This window comes from Anguilla anguilla, chromosome 2 (assembly GCF_013347855.1).
Source record: "Anguilla anguilla isolate fAngAng1 chromosome 2, fAngAng1.pri, whole genome shotgun sequence".
NCBI lineage: Eukaryota > Metazoa > Chordata > Actinopteri > Anguilliformes > Anguillidae > Anguilla > Anguilla anguilla.
The window spans coordinates 52,938,084-52,958,985 of NC_049202.1; the positions used below are offsets into that span (position 1 = coordinate 52,938,084).

General features: G+C 41.8%; 1 protein-coding gene across 1 annotated transcript; it reads left to right on the forward strand.

Annotated features, from left to right (window-relative positions):
- Position 1: 1 nt before the first annotated feature.
- Positions 2–20,681, forward strand: polr3e (polymerase (RNA) III (DNA directed) polypeptide E). The gene is made up of 21 exons (XM_035405658.1): positions 2–162; positions 1,252–1,344; positions 1,708–1,758; positions 2,025–2,102; positions 2,267–2,382; positions 2,588–2,670; positions 3,407–3,514; positions 3,705–3,754; positions 3,904–4,023; positions 4,718–4,803; positions 4,994–5,038; positions 5,143–5,234; positions 5,838–5,958; positions 6,084–6,165; positions 6,568–6,627; positions 7,225–7,382; positions 7,630–7,694; positions 7,846–8,309; positions 17,210–17,287; positions 17,528–17,653; positions 17,756–20,681. The coding sequence occupies exons 2-21, from the start codon at positions 1,306–1,308 to the stop codon at positions 17,810–17,812; spliced, it is 2,079 nt and encodes a 692-aa protein (XP_035261549.1). The 5' UTR covers positions 2–162; positions 1,252–1,305; the 3' UTR covers positions 17,813–20,681.
- The last annotated feature ends 221 nt before the right edge of the window (positions 20,682–20,902 follow it).

A 20,902-nucleotide genomic window follows, 5' to 3' on the forward strand; every position in this document is an offset into this window, starting at 1 on the left:
AACTTAACGTACAGCTCCTCCCCACGTGTCTAGGCAGCAACATGGCTGCGACCTGATATTTCAGACGCCGCTAAACCATACACTGGCACGTTTCAGGTGGAGGTATCGGACTGAAAGGGGCAGCATAAATTAAGCAACATCTGATCGCAAAAATTAAAGCAGGTAGGGGAAACAAACTGTTCCGGACTGTAACAAAATAATGAAGGGTGTGAGTGCAGGCCATAGGACATGTATTTTTCTCCAATACATATACGGCGCTGTTGGTAGTATCTAGCTAAAGGTAACGTTAGCTGTCTAGATAGCCAATGTGCTAGTTAGCCCACTAGCTAGCTAGCTAGTTAGTTAGTTTACAAATACTGAGAAAACATGGGAATTCAAGCTAGTTTATTTGCTGATTTGAGCTTCAATTGTTATTCAGTTTTATTCTTATCGTAACTAGCCTTCTTTGGCTAGTATCATTAGCAGTAACTTGGCAGAAAACTACCAAAGTGTGAACGATAGCTTGCTGCGTTGAAAGCTAAACTGGATCAAAGTTTCAGATGCGAAATATTGTTGGCCATGCGTGGTTAACCTAGTATATAATTAGTCTTTAAGCCGTGTAACTAGCTGGGAGTTACTTCAACCGTTGCATGTGACTTAGCCAGGTTTTGCTACCCCTTAGCTTAGCTAAGAGACGTCTACGTAACGTTATCCTACCAGCAATTTTGATCAGAAGCAGGAATCGAGTGTGGCATTTCTAGCAAGCTAGATTAACGTTAACTCGTTGTCATATTTGGTTAAAACGCTTAGCTGGTGTTGTTTAAGCGTAACATTAGTTACACGTGGACAATAATATTAGGCCTAAACATGCAACAACATCCTTATAGCCAGCTGTGGATTGTTGGAATGTATTCGTCTTCTACGAGCTAGAAATGAAGTTAAGTCCTTTGATGGGTCAGTTCGGCAGTCATTTTTTTCGTTAGCGTACACTACATAATGCCATTGATTGCTTCTGAAAATAACACGTACACATTAAGGAACATTGAGCCTCCAGAACAGCATCTCTTGCGGGAGGTTGATTTATCCATTTAATGTAATTTAGATCTATATCCCTCTAGCGGGGCGGGCAGTGATATATGAATTGAGTTAAATAGTTACTTTTTCAAAGAACGAGGTTGATTTGGCAATTGTGAAAGAGTGTAATGGCCACATCCCTGTGCGCTTGCGGTGGCTGTGCATACTGTGTGCCTCAGCAATTCTTTAAACCCCCAGGTTTGAACATCATAGGCCTGTCCCTCTGAATAGTTCACACTCGGTTCGCTCAGTATGGCCAGTGGGGAGGACGATGACCCCATCATACAAGAGGTAGGAATTGATTCAACCAACGACTGCATGGAAGGGGGTGTGGTTTGGTAATGTGCGACAGATAAAATTGCTAAAAATTGTCACTTTTCAAAAGTTGGAACTACTACCAGTTGTCAAGTGGAAGATGTAGATGAATCCCCAAAACACTGTTAGAAAAGTACATATTTTATTATGCAGTTATATTATTGATGGAATTAGGCTAGTTAATGCCATTCTTGCTTGAGTAGTCATTTCTTCAAAACATGATGCAATCTTTCAGTTGGTTGCAATGAAAAGACTACTTTTTTCATTTTATCTCATTCATAGGATGAATGTGTGTAACACGTTGACATTTTCTGTTCATAACTTTACAATCATGTTTAGATTGATGTATACCTGGCCAAAAGCCTCGCAGACAAGCTCTACCTTTTCCAGGTAAGTTACACATTTGATATACTGAAATTTCGTCCCGCTGTACTTGTATCCATGCAGACTGCATGCAGCTCTAGGTACAGTAGGAGTGCCTTATGAAGTGAATGCAGGTTTGTGTTCCACATTTCCCTGAGGCATGCTGTGAAAAATGCCATCCTCAACAGCAGTTTGTATTTTTCATATAGTCATAAGTACAGTACTTCACAATTAAATCTGATTCCCAGGAAGTTTCCCAATTGATTGTCCAATTGTTTTCATGTTTCCCCCAGTACCCAGTGCGTCCTGCTACAATGACCTATGATGATGTCAGCCATTTATCTGCGAAAATAAAACCGAAACAACAGAAGGTAGATCTTTTATGGATGTTTGGTCTGTTATGCTTGTATGCCATGTAGTTGGATGATTCAAAAAAGCTTTTTGTTGTGCTTAAACTAGCCCAGTATAATGAGGAATTTCAAATGTCATCCTGGTTTGTAGAAATCACAATCTGAATCTGCTTATCTCTCCATAGGTGGAACTTGAAATGGCAATTAACACCGTTAGTCCCAACTACTGCCATGGAAAAGGGGAGCAGATCGCACTTAATGTGGATGGTGTTGCACCTGATGATTCTAATATTTACGCAATGTGAGTCCCTTGGCTTGTATGCATGGTTGTACGAGAATGGATGTTGTCATGTTATTCATATTAAGACCATCATGTTTGTGACATTTTCATTGTGGTCCCTGGTATTTTAAAATGTCTGTCATATTATCATCAGTCATGACCAATCAGTATGTTTTTGGCCCCTGTGTTTTTCTTTACGCTCTTGTCTCTTGCCTCCACCACACAGGAAGATGATGGATAAACAGAGTTTCTCCTCCATCCAGGCCACCACCAACACCTCCCGCTATGCTGCAGCAGTCTTCCGAAAAGGTTAGTGTCCTTCTCTACTGGAAGGGCCGAGTGTCGTTTTGCCTTTTGTGGAATATACAGAACGATTTTTAAATATATGTCCCGGAATTCCCCGAGTGCAATTGCAGTTTGGTTTTCTCGTGCAAATAATTCGTATTTTGCAAGTTCAGAGGAACAGATCTTGTCAAATCCTGGAATACAGTCCTGAGGGACTTGATAAGTCAAGGGTGCAGACTTGCTTGGGGTCAAAAACGCTAACAGCCTCAAGGAATTTGCTACAGTTGAAAGTAATGCACTTTATTTTAGAGATTCTTAGGGTTGCAGTGTCAGTGTTTCCCCCAGGTTTTGGTGTCGTCTGTAGTCACGTGGCGCTAACTGGGGGGTGGGGTTGATTGTGATCGTGCTCTGGGCTTGATGATTGCAGTTGCGGACCGGTGCTGGCAGGGAGCCTGGCGGGGGGGTTCGTCTGCGATGACTGTGTTTGGAGACAGTCATCGCAGACGAACCCCCAGTGGTGCACCGCCACAATATCAGCAGGGCCATCACAAAATGAAATCTGTCATTAATGTAATTTGTTTACATTAATGACAGATTTCATTTTGTGATGGCCCTGCTGATATTGTGGCGGTGCACCACTGATTAGTTAACATGGGGGAAGGCCAGAAGGTATTTCTGGTTTCTCATAACTCTTTAATGTTTACTGACGAACGTTTGTCTGAAAGCAAAGTATGGTGATGTGCACCTGGTTTGTTTTTAGGAGAGCTCCACCTCACCCCATTGCATGGGATCCTCCAGATGCGGCCCAGCTTCTCCTATCTGGACAAAGCAGACAGCAGACACCGCGAGAGGGAGGCCGCCAATGAAGGTGCCCACAATGAACATTGAGATGCTGGCACTCTTCCGCTTGCATATGATAACAGAACATTGTCGTAGTCAGTTCTCAGTCATTCCTAGATTTAGAATAGGCTATCAAAATGACAAATGATGACATTAGTGTATTGTTACTGGTTTTGTTCATGTTTTTTTTTTTTGCTGATGTGAGTTTCTTCTGGCAGGTGGAGACTCCTCTCAGGATGAGGCCGAAGAAGACATCAAGCAGATCACAGTAAGATACGGAGCTCACGTATATATACGTACTCGCTCACATCTTTCTCACGCTGACCATCTTGAATTGGTCCCTGCACGTTCGACCCTGTTGGAAGGAACGTTGGTGTGGAAGTCTCTGAGCTGCGTCCTGGTTTCGGTCCTGCCCAGGTGCGGTTCTCCCGGCCCGAGTCGGAGCAGGCCCGTCAGCGGCGCATCCAGTCATACGAGTTTCTGCAGAAGAAGCAGGCCGAGGAGCCCTGGGTCCATCTGCATTACCACGGCATAAAGGTGCGAGTCACAGAGGGAGGGACACTGCATGTGTGTAGGCCAGACTAAACGCAGCCTGAAGCTTTGAGCTTTCACCCGACATTGCAAATATCAGGCCATTTAATAGAGCCCAATACTGAAAACATCACTCCTGTCAAACTGTACAGTTTTTTACTAACCAACTAGTAGGCTCAGTAGGTTGAAATCAGATGACTGAACGGGTACAGTATGAGTATACTGTACAGTATGACATCAGATTACAATCTAATGCCACTGTGAGATTTTGTGAGAAAGTTTGGCTTGCTTAAATTAAACAAAAAGGAAAATAAGTCACGCAGGCTGTTCGGTTTTTAAACACCTGTTGCTCTGATATTGCATAGAAACAAGGTATTTGTCCATATATAGAAGATGTACATTATACTGTACCCTTTCAGTTGTCTGATTGCAATTTACTGTACCCAACGAGTTGGTTTGTAGGTACCTATTGCACTGTTTGCCTGGGGGGATTTTTTTATGATTGGGCTGCAGTAAATGGAGTGATATTTGCCGTTTTGGGTGGAGCTTGAACAGAGGCTGGTGTAGAGGAGAGAGCTGCCAGGACTTGGGCAAATTTTGGGGAAAAGAGCGTCAGTGTGAGCAAAATGTGCATGCCAGTGGAGGAAGGGCTCTGCTTGGAGTGCATGCTAAGCCCTCGGTGCTCTGCTTCCGTGTGCAGGATGGGCGCTCGGAGCACGAGAGGCAGTATCTCTTCTGCCAGGCCATGGGTGCGAACGAGAACACCGAACTGGTGAAGACGCCCAGGTGGGTCCAAAAGGAGATTGCTGGGATCTTAGTCCTAGTCTGTGGTGTGAGTCAGCAAGACATGGAAAGCTTTTTCATCATGTAGAGCTTTAGTATGAGTCGGCTTTAGGTTAGGCCCAGTCTGAATTGGGAAACCCAAATAGCAAGAGCAATGTGCTTCATTATCATCATCGCTGTTTTTCTCTCACAGGGAGTACTTGGCCATGCTTATGCCCCCTGTAGCAGAGGAGAAGATGTGAGTACATCCACGTCCATGTTCTTTATCTTTGCAAACTGTCTTTGGTGTATCGTGGATTAGTAGTTGATGTTTTCTTTCCTTCTCTTCACCGGCCATTGCAGTGTGAAGCCGGTTGGTCCCAGTAATGTGCTGTCTATGGCCCAGCTGCGGACTCTGCCTCTGGGAGAGCAGGTCAGGACCCTCATGAAGAATGGTGAGCAGGACCAGAGGACCCTTTCAAAGTGACGGGTGTTCATGAATATGTTGATCCTGATGCAGCCAGGCTTGAAATTGGTGCGGCATCCAGCTGTCTGAACAGCGAGCATCCATCTTGTTGTCTGATAAAAAATAAGCAAAACCAGGAGTCTGTGACCAGGTTATTGGGTGGCTCTTCCTGCTAATAGACTGGGTTTCAGTGTAGATGTGTGGTGCATAATCTGGTATCAACTGACGATACATTATTAGTTATATTGTCAAACAGAGAGGTGGGCTATAAAATTAATTTTGCTGCCCGTCTCATCTTGAATGGGTGATGACTCCACTGCTCAGCTTGTGGACTTCAGAGTAAAAGTAATCGGTGGTATATTAAAAGGTGCTTTAAAGTTGTATACATGCTTGCTTTCACTCTCCTTCATTGATGGAGGATGTTTCAGTAATGAGATGGGCTAACAAATATGATGTGGAATTCAAATCTGGAAACAAGGTGGTGGTAGTGGATGGTAATAAATCCGTGCAGAACCCATTGTTTTTGCATAGAAGTGCTTTCCACAGTTGTCCTGCAGGAGATTCAAACATTCATTGCTCTTTGGTTTCCCAGTTAAAGTCATGCCCTTTGCCAACCTAATGGGGCTGCTGACCTCAGGCACTGACTCCACTGCAGTGCTGCGCTGTGTACAGCAGGTGGCGATGTTGGTCCAGGGCAACTGGGTTGTCAAAAGGTGAGCTCAGCGTGGCACTGAAATAAACACGCATAACACTTGTAAGCAGATGGATACAATGATCCTTATGCATTCTTGGTTTTTAAAAATTCTTCATGTTATGTTTTGCTCTTCTGTTTCTTCAGTGACGTGCTGTACCCCAAGAACAGCTATAGTGCGCTAAGTGGTGTGCCAGCAGAAGTACTCTGTCGCGGCAGGGACTACGTTGTGAGTGTCCTTATCAGTGCTCCAACCTTTCGTGCGCCGTTCTGAATGAAATGCATGAGATTATGTAATATAAGCAGTAATCTGTGCCTTTTGTGTCATTTGTCAGTGTACTCCCAATTAAGCAATTAAAGTCTGTCTAGTTTAGTTCTTTGTTTTTGTGAGGTCAGATTGGTCAATGTGGTGCTGCACAGTGAACATTCACAATAGGATATGGGAAAAATGGTTGTGCATTTGTCCACATTCTAACTTTTGTGGATGAAATGCCAGCCGTTCTGTTTCCTGCCAGATAATTGTATTCTTGTCAAATGCTGTTTATTTAAGCTTTCCAAGGGTTTGAGTAAATGTGAATCATCTTTGCAAATTCAGAATGGTTATTGATGATGCATTCCCTTTGGTTCTCAGATGTGGAGGTTCACCCAAGAGCGCTCTGTATTGCGGAAAGAAATAGCTGCTATAATCAAGGTGTGTATATTGATCCAGTACGTGCGTGGCTGTTGCAGTACTACAACTTGACTCAAGGTGTCAGCAAAGCCTGAAGTATTTGTCTAAATGTGACGTACCGGTTCAAGGGCAGTGTTTTATTTCCATGATTTTAGTTATTTTATTTTGCCAAGATCATCTCTTGTTCCTGGTAGAGAATCTTCCTCAGTGGAGCTGTATGTATAGAACCCATAATCATCAATTAATAAAAACATGGCCGTTGTCTAATGTTGAAAGCATAATTAGTACGTTATTTTCAATTCATTTCTATTGTGTAAAGATGAAGACTTGTTTTGACTCTTAAATACCAGTGAGTGGGAGGTCTACACACCAGTGGCATCCTTTTTGAAATATGTGTGAAAGGAATCAGGCTGTCATAGGTTTCCCACAGATTAAAGTGTGTCCTTGATTAATTGCAGTTTGTAACCGAGCCCTTGAGATGGTAATAAAACCTAATCTAGTGTTGTGCGTTTGGTGGGCTGTGTCCGTTCTCTCTGCCAGTGATTGCCTGTATATTACTGTGGCGTTCTGTCTGTGTCCGTCTGTCTGACCCGGGCTTTCTGCTGCTGCCTGTCTCAGCTCCCCCCAGAGGATGTGAAGGACTTTCTGGAGCAGATGTCCGTGTCCCGTGTAAACCGTGGCTGGGAGTTCCTCCTGCCCAGCGACACGGAGTTTGTGAGGAAGCACCCAGATGTGGCTCAGAGGCAGTATATGCTCTGGCTCGGCATCCAGGCCAAGTACGATCCGCAGAGTCCGAACACCATGAGCTTCCTGTCTCAATCGAGGAGAATTTCCGTTTAATACATAGTCATGATTTTAAAATTTTCACCAGGTCTCCTCTGGTTCGCCCCTCTAGAACTCCAGTAACCGAGTAAATCAGATTCCCATTCCATGCAATTTCTTAGTACTTGGGGTCCTGCACTGTTGAGTTGAGCTTCATTGTCGGCTGCTTTGGAAGGTTTTGCATCCATTTATCTCTCACAGATTGGAAAAGGTGTTCAATCTGTCTAAAGAAGACATGATGCCAAAAAGGCCAGATTCCCAAACAGGTAAGCCTTCAAAATGATTGGTTCCCTCCATTGATGATCACATTGTGTCCGTGCCTGTTACACCAGTTTGTTGGTAACTTTGCAGTTGTGTTTAGTTGTTGGAGAGCTAAGATGGCTGCAATGGCGGCCGTTCGTTTGACCCCTCTTGCAGAAGTGGTGTCCGTGAGTGGCGATCAGAGACTCAAGGCTGCCAGAGACCTGGCCAGGGAGAACCAGGCCTCGCTGCGGAGGGACCTGGAGCAGCGGCGACAGGGCGCGCCCAAGAGCGCCTCCTTCAGGGTGAAGGAGGAGCCCCTCAGCGACGCCGAGGAGCCCATGGACACCTCCGTCCCCAATGGCTCTCTCAACGGTTACCCGGGCGCCTGTTACCCGGGCGCCGGCTCCCCGGCGGACCCTCTCAACGGCCACGGCACCAACGGCCCAACCCAAGAGCTCCTGGACTTTGTGGGGGCCACCTTTCGCAAACACTTTGTGCTGACACTGAGCGAGCTGAAGCGCCTTTTCAACCTGCACCTGGCCAGCCTGCCCCCTGGACACTGCCTGTTTGGGGGCATCTCAGACCGCCTGCTGCAGGACACCATACTGCTCTGCCACTGCCGACAGATCCTGGTGCCTGTGAGTACTCTTAAGTCCTGGCTGCGCGCCTGAAGGTCTGCAGCGGTGGGTGGTGTACAGTGGCTATATAGGGAAAGTGTTCACACGGATGTTTCTGTAGTTACTCATTGCTCAAGTAATAACTAGAGCTATCCATGTTATTTCTTATAATTAAATAGGTCTGCAGTTTGCTTACCTTTGTTTTCAAAACCGTCAGTAAATGCTTTCATCACTGCTGCCTAAGACCAGCCGGCAGAAGTGAATCATCAGTTAGGCCTGCAGTGCTTAATTTGTTATAGGGTAGTGACTTATTATGGTTATTTCCACAAGTACACTGTCCTTGGATGGTGTTCTGAAAGAGGTGCTAAAAGTTCTAATGTAAAATACCATGTTGGGAAAATCTCAAAAATTGGCTGCATTAACTAGGGCTGCTTGGGTTGAAAACAAAAGTGGTAATAATTTTCACCCAGGTTGACACTTCTACTGAAGGTCTCCAGAAGGTGTCATTTCATTCCAGTTGAAAGTACCATGTGAAGGTTCCAGAGTAAAAACATTATTGGTTAACTTTTACCAGCTGCCTTCTCTCTTATTTTTCAAGTGAAGTGTAACTAGGCATGAATAGCTTTTTTACACTGTTGACATTAGTTGATCATTGTATCTAGCGCTGAACTACTTGGCTAGCTAACTGTAGATCTACCCGGCTGTCATATGGCTTTCTTTCAGTTGACCTGTCTTTCAGAGATGGGGCAGGAACCTTTCAAGTTGATGTCAATGGGAATTGCTTAGTAACAGCAGGTGAATAGAAAAGGCCATGTGTGATTTGGGTATTGGTGTCACAATGAGGTTTAGTTAGTGACATGTCTGCTCTGGGAAAATTTAACTTGACACACGCAAACCCACTTTCTGTAGCTGCTGGAAGCTGGAATTGTCGGGCAGAATTTTATGAATTTTCCCTGATTAGGAAATGTGACTGGAATGCAGATCGCTGTCATCCTCTGTCACTTCAGATTTCAGGTGTGCACTGGCACATTTGTCGTCTATGGATTTCCTTAAACTGCGTCCAGACACTAAGAATTTCACACTGCCTTTCGCAGCTGATTTGAAATTCATTTGGGCATGCTTGGTTGTAAATTATATATCTATGAACCTGAACAGTGCTGTTCTGCTACAATTTCAAGGCATGTCTGAAATTCATTAAAAACTTAACACCAGTTATTTAATTGTGTGATGGACAAGTGTTGAAGATATATGGGTATTCGGTAGAAAACGGTTACACACTTGTAATCTAGGATCACAAATTTCCTCTTCCTTGCTTGGCAGGAAATTAATCAAATGAGTGGCTGTCTACATTTGCAACAGTGACCTGGGTCCGTTTCCTATCTCTGATGTCCGTTGTATGCTTCTGCACATTTGCATTTTCACTCTTCGTACTCTGGCATGTCTGTCACGCACCCATGTGACCACTGTTTATAGATAGTGAATGTCCAATTGTGGCTTGCACTCTACTCCCAATTAGCTAGAAGGCGTTCATATTGAGCTCCTGTACCTTGGTCTGAGCATAATATTCAGAGAAAGATAAATGCGTAGCCTAACTCTTTATCTTTCTCTAAAGCTGTTGCGCAAGTAATCCACTGTGGTTTGACCAGTGAAAAACAAAACTTGAGCCTTTTCAACTTCTACACTACAGACCCAGCAATTCTGCTGGACTGGAGTGTGTTCCTTAAAGATACATTTTTTTAAAACTGTGAAAGCAGGGTAATTTTTATCTGCAACTTCCTAGTATTTTTAGAGACTGTGAATGAGGGCACCAAGTCCTGAATACTGGAACAGAATGCTAGCATGCTCCTTCACCCTCTGCTATTCAGACTTTATTTAATGTAGCTACTGTAGGTCTCTGTAACCATGGTGATTTTTGCAATGTTGAAATAATAGATGAAGGTGCATTAACTGAAGGCCAGTCACTGTTAGGACTCTGTCTTTGAAACTCATACAATTTGTTTTTCTGTGTTTAAGGATTTCTGCTGTAATAGCACAGCATTTGAATATTTGGCATGAAATGCAACATTGTGTTGTGACTGACATTTTGAAATTTAATGCATAACACATTCAATACAGCAGTGTCTTGGTTCCTGGAGCAAAGAAACAAAACACAGAAAGCTTAATTATTTTTTTTTCATTTGTCTCATCTTAGCTAAATAGTAAGATTGAAGTAAATGCAGAACTTATTTTCATTAATCTTATCCTAAAATACACTTCTGGACTCCTTTCTCTCGCAGCTGTTACATGCATAGTTTTGTTGGTAAATGGCATTATAATTTGCTAATGCAGTATAATTCCAGCAATGCTGAATTTTACGCATTCAGATACAAATTAAATATATTGTGCTTACTTTTCAGTCATGTTGTCACTAATAATTGGCAAATAGGCTTAATTCCGAATCTCAGTGCCCTGTTTGGCTGGGTTAAAATTAGAGCCCGACCGATGCCAGATTTTTGGGCCCGATGCCGATCCCAATTTTGGAGAATCCTAGCCCACCGATTACCGATGTTTTGACCGATATTTTGTCAAAAAGTGCAACATTTTCAAATCAATTTGAAAAACTTATATTTTATTAAAGTTTCTATATTTAAGAACATTTAACTTATAAGCAAACAAATAAAAATAAAAATAAACACACAAATAACTTTTTAGATAAAAAAATGTAAAAGATATTAAATTAAATGTATATATATATTCACACCATCTTTAAGTGTGTGAAATCAAAATAACTCCACACCTTGCTTTTACTCCTTTCTTTTCCAGCCATCTATAAAAAATTAATTTAAAAAAATCAGTTTTCCAGTTTCAAACATGTATTTTTATGAATATTATTATTGTTGTTGTTATTAATGTGTTAGTATTATTTCTTAGTATCTATTCTCAGTAAATTAATTATATTTTCTTATTTTATTCCTACTACATGATCTCAAAGAGTAAGACTATCTAGCGAGCTTCCCTGTCCATAAGAATTCGGTGGTGAAAATAACTACAATGAGCTCTGACGCGTGACTAGATGACACGACACTCGCTCCCAATAACGCATTAGCTATTGACACACCCTCATTATATATTCTCAGTAAGTTAAATAAATTATATTTTCTTATTTTATTTCTACTACATGATCTCAAAGAGTAAGACATTATCTAGCGGAGCTAATGAGTGAATCAAGTGTAACGTTAGATGAAATTAAATTGACTGGATGAAATACGTGAAAAAAACTACAATGCACTTTCGTGCAGGTTACCCACGCTAACTGTCGGTTGATTCACTTCTCCAACAGCAATCCTTCTCTCATGTTATCACGACAAAGCTAGATAACATGGCTTTTATCGGCGTTTTTACTGTCTGGTTAGCTTGCTACGATGACGCGTGACTAGATGACACACTCGCTTGCAATAACGTGTTGGCTACACAGCTTCATATAGTAGCTAATATAATTATCTCAGATAAAAAAACAAATGTGTGATGCATTCAGTGACCATTTTATTTTGGCTGGTTATTTATTTGAGAATACAGCGATGTCCTCTGGAAATGTAGATCCTACGCTGCTTATGTGCTCACTGCCACTTCATAAAGGCTTGCTAGCCAGCTAGCTTGCTAAAGTGAACCAAATATGTTAGCTAGCTTGCTCGCTTGATAATGAGGATTGATAAACATAGTGCTCGTATAAACGCATTCAATTAAAAACTTTCACTAAATATACACACCTTTATTGCAGCAATCGAATCTGTGCAGACAAGTCTTGCAGTGGAGAATACTGGATGAGGCATGAGTGACAAACGTCTTATTACAGAAGTAGCGCGTCAGCTGCTGCAGTTCACACTTGTATTAGAGCTCCCTCTACTGGATAATTCTAGTAAATAGCAATTACAACGTTCGAACAGACAAGTACAGATAAATAATCACTGTTTTTTTGTTTATTATACTTATTTAAAAATCGGGACACATCGGCTACATAACTGCCGATCCCGATGTCCTCAAAAAAGTCAAATAATGGCTGCGCTTTCGTGCAGGTTACCCACGCTAACTGTTGGTTGATTCACTTCTCCAACAGCAACCCTTCTCTGATTTTAATCCTTCTCTAAATTTAAGGCTCTAATTTTTTTAGAGAGCATTAAAACGTAAAGCTATGATAAGTGCTACATGGTTATACTAGTTTTCAATGCCCTGACTTTATACCATTTGAACTGAGGGCAAGAAATGGCAGTGAGCAGTGTAAACCTTATGTACGTACTTGCCTGTTCTTGACTGCTGAGATTGATCTGATTTAATGGCACCCGACTGAAACAACAGTGAAAGGCAGACACGCCCCTCTGTCATGCAGGAGGATTGCGGCCTCAGCTTGGCAGCAGTCCAGGGAGCCCTGCACAGGGCTTTCTGTTTCTGCGGGCTGACGCTTTTCCCCTGGAGTGGGAGATCAGTAGACAGGTAAGCCGCAGCACAGAGCCCCCGTCTGTGCTCGGAGGGAAGCAGGTGAGGTATGACGTCCGGCTCGGGGGCTGGCATTCTCAGGTTCACTGTGAAGCTCTCAGGGCGATTACAATCGTCTGGGAACACAGAGTTATGGGTCACAGGTTTGTCCTTGGATCAACAGACAAGGGTGATCACGTGTTACTGTGGTAGACCCTCCTCCCCCTCCCCCTTGAGCTTGAGTTTAGATGTAGCAGTTGGATTACCATATAAAGAAACCCTTTATAGTCAAGATATTTTCAAAATGTGCAAAGAGTCGAGTTATACTGCTGCATTGAAATGTTCAAGGAGCCATAATGCCGTCTCTTAAACCTGTTGAGCTCTTGACCATGTTGAGCAACACCACTGTTGACTGATTTTGGGTCCTTCACTTCACTGGATTTTTTTTCTTTGTTTTTGGGGAGGGGTTCAAATCTATATTTTCAAAACAAGAACACTCCAGACTATATTTTCTTTGTTGCTCTGCTACTCTGCATTGCTAAAAGGCTTGCTAAAAAGCATATAAAAAATTTCGCTGAGTGCTCTGCCAGCATTTTGAAGTAGGCTGTTTAAATGATGAACAAGCATTTTGAGACTGGGATGCAAATTAGTAGTAGTCCAGTCGGGGCTAAATTGAGCAGGACACAAGTAGTTGATAAATGTCACAGTTCGCTATGATTGCCTTGTGGAAGGTGCAGATACACCATGTATACTGTTATCTAGTCAGCTAGTTGCTTAGTAGGGGTGGTAGTTGACTTGGTATGCAGCATATATAGTATTGTGCAAATGTCTTAAACCACCAACAAAAATTATGTTAAGCGATTGATCTGCACAGTAAGTGTTTTATTTGCTTGGGAAAACACGATATAACCTAAGAATAAATCCAAAAAATGATATAATGAAAGGAACAAGAATTTCTTGTGTTACTCAAAAATGTTTGTATAGGTTGTGAGGTGGCAAGAAGAACACGGGTTTGGTTCCGAAACCTCTCTTTGAGGCACCCCAGCCACCCCATGCATTTTTATAATATCATCAGCAGCACAGCTGGTTCAGCTTAATGAGGTATTGATGAGCTGAACCAGGTCTGTTGGTGGTCAAATTGAACAAATATATGGAGTAGTTGTGGTGACTTGAGGAGAGGTTTGAAAATGGCTAAGCTAACACAGTTTTACAGACATAAAATCGTAGTTTTGAATCAACAAAGCAATTATCAGCGAGAAATAGCCAGTCTAACCTGATTTGCAAGAAGTGGTGTTCAAGCTGTCATCACAAAATTTGAAGGAACTGGCCTTGAACTGGTTTGTTGAACACAACAAACCCAGCGGAAGGCCCAAAAGCCTCTCTTCATCTGAATAGTACTTAAAGGTCACTTCTTTGAGGGATAGAAGGAAGTCCAGTGAAGTGCTACATTGGTTGCTCAAAATCTTTCACCAAAGTGCATGCTTTAACTGTGAAAAGTAGTATAGTAGGGCGTGTTGCCACTAAGAAATAACTTTGTGGAAAGGCAACAAGCCGAAGTGATTGCAGTACATGAAAGACCATAAAGCATGTGCTAGCAACCAGTTCAGTTTTGAAGTTTTTGGTTCACAAAAAAGTCAGTATGTCAGAAGAGGAGTAAGTGAGAAGTACATTGATGACTGTCAAACGGTGGTAAACTGATGTGCAAAACTTAATCTTTCAGCACAATAAGGATCCCAGTTGCCATAGTCTATTGATGGAGCACTCATAATATTAGATTTGCTATCACAGAGCCCTGACATCAACATCATTGAAGTTGTGCGATCGCTTAGACTGGGAAAAGAACGAAAAGCGGGCCAAGTTTCTTTTGTTTCTGTGAAAGAGTTATGGCAAATCCTTCAATATGTTTATCCCAGGGACTACTACAAAAAATTACTTGACAGTCTGCCAAAGCAAATTTCTTTGCAGTTTTGCATTCTAAAGGAGGCCATGCAAAATGCAGTTTTATTTTAAAAACACATTTTCATCATAAAATTTTTGTTTTCTTTAGAATTTTTAAATCACACTGTTCAGATAAATGCCTTTTATTTGACCTACGACTTTTGCACAGTACTGCATGTAATAAGCTACATGGAAATCTGATAATGCACAGTATTTGTGTTTTTTTTTGGGTAACCTACTAGCTTTTTTTTTCTTCACACTCTCTTACCTATGTTAGTTTTCATTGACTGAAATCTCACAATATAACTGTACTCATACAGAGCATTTGAAATGAGGTCTGTTTTTAGGCTTAATGTCAATGAGTTAGCCTCCCAACCTTTTGAAACTTTGTGAATCATCCCTAGAACTTTTGCTTCGTTCAAGGTAAAACATAAATCATACAGGCTCAAGCATGTTCCTCACACTCTGATGCGTTTCCACGTATGGCATGCACACCTCAGCATATTAGTGGCTAATGGCCTTGGCCACAGCATTTGTGGGAAAATATGTGCTTTTATTGTCTTTTAATATTTGTGTCTCAGCTTGTTATAGACACTGAAATATCCTCTGCGGTTATGCAGGGTGCACGCTAGTATGTTACAGTCATCACTGAAAAGCTGTCTGTTCTTTACTGGCTGTAGGGTGCATCTCCTCTTGGGAGACATGATCCAGAACTCCTAACAGGCAATTTGATTTTATTAACCTAGGTTGCTGATTGCAATAACCACAATATGATTTATTACAACTAGCAGTCTCAAAATAGCTGTCTATTCAGAATCTGTATTACTTTATTATTATTTGCTTATACTTGGACTAATATTTATGCCTAAATCAAATTTTTATTAGGTTCAGTTGCAAGTATTATGTCTTCAACATAATACCAGATTGTGGCTGTTCTTTAGGAGATTGGCAGTCTTTGTCAAGTTCTCTTTGTATCGAACATGGTCGTGATAAATTACTCTTTCTAATTGATGTGGTATATTTTTTGTTGTTTTACTGCCGTAAATATATCCTGAATGTGGATGTCCCTTTAAAATGGGTTGCAGTGCTCTATGATTTTACAGACTAGGCGTGGAAGTGGTGCATTTGGTATGCGTTTTCTCCCGAAGTCAGTGATCTGGAATGTTGTTTTGTCTCTTCATACGGCAGAGGGGATGATGCAACTGGGGAGCAACATGTCAGCCTGCTGTATAAAACCCCCGCCTTTAATTCAGTCCGGAAAAATTGTTGGTTTGCTTTTTTGCTTCTCGCGTACATTTAGTAAAACTACTGTAGTTAGGTGAGTCTGTAACATTCACTGCATGCTGTTCCAGTTAGGAATTGGCATTTTATAATCTGACCATATGATATCACATAATCTGACCACATGCTGCATTTACAGTAGGGCAGAAAATGTATGATTTCCCAGCATTTTTAAATGCTTTTGTCTGTTGCTCATTAACTAAACTGACTGGGGTTGTTTTGTAATTTATTGCTTAGGTTTTTAAACCTAAACAGAGAAGTGTTAACTGCCCAACTTCCTCTTTCTTATCTGTGTAAATGGCATGTATAGAGGGCATAATCTCATTTTGGCCCAGGTTTAGCGTGTAATCCCCTTCTGTAGGGGGGTAACTAGATATAATGGTTATTATTGGTCGAGGAGCCAAAGCCTATTACTGGCTGAAGTCGGCAGTGTTTCGTGGAATGCACTCACTCAAGTCTAATGGGCCATGTTGGTGCAGGGAGGGAGAGATTTAATGAAATGCAGTAAAATAATATGCCCACCATTGATGTAATTGAATTCTACAAGTATTGTATGGGAAACAGTTTTGTTTTGAAGTAGGCCTATGCTGCTATTACCAGTTTTTACCCATTATCTCAGTTCTGTTTGTCTGCCTGTCACTTGTTCCTGACTTGTTTTGAATAATTGGTGCAGAGCTGTGGAATTAAAAGATTTTTACCTTTTGCTCTGCTTCATTTCTCTCTTGCATCCTTTGTTCTCTCATTGATCAGTCAGAAGTGTAGTTCATCTCCCTATGTGTGATCCACCACAGGTATTGACCATGCACAGCATTTGGAAAGCTAACCCTCAGAGAGGGTAATCAGTCAGTTGCAGCCTGTTAGAGATCTTGGGTCAGGCCCACAGGAGCTCCTGCTGGGAAGCCTTGAATAAACACAGCAGAGCATCCTGTTTTACTTTCCTGTTTTTATGTGGCCTCCAGGAACATCCGCAGCCATTTCCCATCTCCTTTAAGTCATTTCTATGCTGCCTCCCTGTAGTTTATCGACCTGTCGATCAGCGCAACATTGGTTTCAGACTCTGCACGTCTGTACCTCTTTGACAAACTACAAATCACAGTAACAGAAATAACCAGTGCTTACAGTGGGCTTTATTTGAAGTGGAATCCAACGTGCCCATTACCCATCAGTCTTAGTTTTCCATGTGTTTGGAATGCCGTTTATTCATGTTTGTCTATCACAGTCTCCTTATACCCATGCCTCTCTCTTTCCCCCAGTTTCCCGCTCAGACCTCGGCTGCATCAGATGAACAGAAGGTCTTTGCGGTGTGGGAAACGGGAGAAACGTTTGACAAGGTGAGGTCTGTTCCACTCTGTGAAATGTGGTGTAATTTCTATGGTTCTAACGCCTGCACTTAGATTTGAATTTCCATCCGCTGCATCTGTCCCTTGTTGTGGCCCCGGGCTTCATCTTACAGATAGATTGGTCAGCACATCGAATCTGCACGTCTGCTCTTGTTCTTATTTGCATTTTTGTGCTTGCGTGTCGGCCTGTGCCGGTGCTTGTGTTCTGAGCCTGCATGTGCCTGCTCTCAGCACCGTCAGATCCTGTTTGAAATCTTCATGAAGAACTACCGCGTCAGGAGGAACATCATCCAGGCCCGGCTCACGCAGGAACTAGGGGACGCCGTCACCAAGGCCGACATCGACAGGCTGCTTAAGGTACCCTGGCTTTCAAAGGCTGTTTACATATGCTAGATACCCGCTGTGTTATCAGCAGACACTCGTACCTCAGCTTGTGCTAATGGTTGGTTTTTCTTACAGGAATGCTGTATGAGCTATGGAGGGATGTGGTACCTGAAGGGCACGGCGCAGTCCTGACAGTAAAGGGGGAGGGGTGCCCTGGAGGGCCCCATCATCCAGTCGTCTCTTCTAGAGCTTTGTGGGAGGGCTCTACATCAGGAGAGGAAGCCGAAGCATTGGACAAGTCACTGCCCTCCTGCCTCTAGCCAGAAGACCAGGGTTTGGGGGGAAAGGATGCCAAGTTCTCGGCCCCAGGCCATATGCCATTGTACCTAATTTACCTGAAGTCATAACAGAGCTAAGGCAAAGCAGCAACAGGATGGTGTCAGCATCAAGTAGAACATCCCGCATAGTCACAAAAAGGGCTGAATGGTGAAGTCTGGTTGGAGCATTTGTGTATATACTGTATTTGAAAATATTTTGAGTCGAATGTTTGCAGTCCAAGATTTTGAATTCAGAAAGCAGTGCATAGTAATTTTTATTTAATATCTCTTACAAGATGAGGAATGAGAAATGGGAAATTGTATAGACCAAATATAAGAAGTGTAGTTTATAATCATATGATTTTATCCTGATTGTGGCCTTTGGAAAAAGTCTAGTTTTTCCTGTTTCCCAGTCTTTTTACAGAGGGGATACGCCTCTGATTTTGTCTTTGGCCTTAAGATGAACACCTTAGTAGAGGCAGTTTTACAGTAGAGGCAGTTTTTTTTGTCCTTAATTTTTTTCGCACACGTTGCGTGAGGGAAGGGTGGGGTCTTCAGAACAGGAAGCATGGTGTTTCATATCAATGAGCCTTCTTGTCCCTCTGCACAAATATGCAAATAAGGACAAAATCACCTACAGAAAAAGGCAAGGATTAAAGGATGAATTTATTTTGATTTGAGTCTGACTCCAGATTGATGCAAAGCATTTAAGAAATGCTGTCAGAATGCACATAAATGTTCAGGCAGAAAATGTAAATGCTCTCCCTATATTTGTGTAGATTTAATTACAATCATTTAATCCACTGATACAGCGTTTACAGAATACAATTTGGTAGTTTAGTACTTTAAGACTGAATAAGACGAATTGAAAAGAAAGTGGTTAGACCAAAGTAAAGTGGTGTGAGATTGGTTGGATGCATTGCAATGTCCTGATTTCATTTTCATCTGCAAGAAATCCGTTTAATTTTAAGTATTTCACACAGTTCAACTTGTAATAGTTGGTAACATGCATATTTTGAAAGGTTTCCTCTTTTGTGTAATGCTGCTTTCATTAAGTCTTTCCAAATAGTCTGGCAACAAGAACTCCTTGTTTGGAGATTTGGTATTACTGACTTTTTTTTGGTAAATTGAAACTTTGATTATTTGCAGGAAGAGTACAACCTTAACAAGCCTTTGGTTTATTTTAAAGGGACAGTTCATTTTCAAAAAATATTTTTTATTGGTATGGTGCTTGATTGGCATTGACAGGTTCTGTGTGTGGTGGATATTTTAGGTATTTACAGAAGCCTTATGAAAATGGCTGGCGTAGAGGCATTGTGGGTTATGTGGTCCAAGACAAGTAAATGCCCTTGAAGTTACTCCAAAGCAGCTTGTATAGTGATGTTATGCCTCCTTGGGTCTTGCATGTTTATATTACCCAATTGTACTTCAAAAATCACGCTTTCTCTTTCATTTGTAGTTGGAACTATTTCCTATGGCAAATGCAACCTGAGACCACTGCATTCGAGGGAAGAAGCACTGATACAATATGAAACTTAATTGTGTTTATAACTGAATCAAATGCGATAAAATGGATCCGTTCATATGTGCAGCCTCTGGAAACGTAATCTCACATTACAAGCTGTCGGAGGTACTTGAAGTCTATTTTCTTGCTTTATATCCCAAAACCCTAATGCATCTATACCGTAAATTTAAAAAAAAACTTTAAATACACTTAAACTGAAATAACATCTCCAGAAAGTGAACCATCCCTTTAAGATGAGGCTAGACTGTGTTGTGGAGTCTGGCTTGATAATTTGATTATATGCAATTTAATAACTAAATGTGATCTATGTATTGAGATCTCATTGAAAAAAGAGCAGTGAATTTGGTTGTCATTGCCCCTATTTGTTTCCGCCAAACATATGAACTTGCATGATCACTGGTTTGTTTTTAGTATGTCACTAGTGTTACAGGGCTGCTTTGCCTTTCATTGTTTTAGGTCTGGTACCTCAGTTAAACAGAAAATGGTCGACCTCTTATCACAGATGTGTTGTTGTCCTTTTCCCCTTCTATGTAACCACCCAGAGTCCAAAGGGTAGAACATGCAACTGGCTGTTGCAGTGCCTCAATTCTTAAATGGTTTACACTGAATGAAATTTAAAAACCCAAATGAGTCGGGCCTTAAAGATGGCGTCCATCATAGAGGGAAGTCAGGGAAGGTTATGCTGGCCGAGTGTTCGATTTGTTGTCATGCAGGGATAATGTGACTATGGCAGCCAAGCGTACGTCACTACTTTGCATTACACTGGGGGTTGCTCATGTTGTGGAGTGAAGGTGGGCTCTTTGGCAGATTAAGTGCATGCAGAATAACTGGAGGTGAGTCTTTTCAGGAGAAATCCTCTTCAATTTCAACACAAGTCACTTACCTCAAGACCAAAACAGGCCACTGTATGTAATACTCGAGTTATTTAGAAGTTTGTTTACATTAAAACTAAAAAACTGGGCCTGGAACAGTTTAAGTAATCAAGTGTATCAAAAGCTCTGCACTGTTGGTAAACATTCTTCAGTGTGTTCATTATGCCATGAATAATGTCCATGAGGTGTCAGTGTTTCAGGTCTGTCGTAAATTTCCCTATTTCTCTACAGATGTAAGGGACCTGGTACAGATCATTTTGAACATGGACTACCTGCAGATCACTATTTCTGTCCTTTTCCCAGTGGTTATGTTGTCTCCTTTAATAAAGCAATGCAATAACATCTGTCATTGCTCCCTTTATTTGCTGTATTATGAAATGAGCCTCCTGACCTTTGGGGTTTTAAGCTGGAGGTGTCAAGATATCACGCGGTTAACTGGCTTGTGGCAGCCAAGCGTTTTTTTTTGAGAAGGGATCTATACGTGAATACGCTGTAGTTTAATTCATATTTCCACAATCCATTCCAAATCCTGAGTGGACTGATTACACTGGGAGCTTAATGATTCTGC

Coding starts and splice junctions, on each gene's coding strand:
- polr3e (XM_035405658.1), top strand. CDS start 1,306: ATGGCCAGTGGGGAGGACGATGACCCCATCATACAAGAG. Junction 4,804..4,993: donor GAACTGGTGAAGACGCCCAG/GTGGGTCCAAAA, acceptor TTTCTCTCACAG/GGAGTACTTGGCCATGCTTA. Junction 5,235..5,837: donor CAGGACCCTCATGAAGAATG/GTGAGCAGGACC, acceptor TTGGTTTCCCAG/TTAAAGTCATGCCCTTTGCC.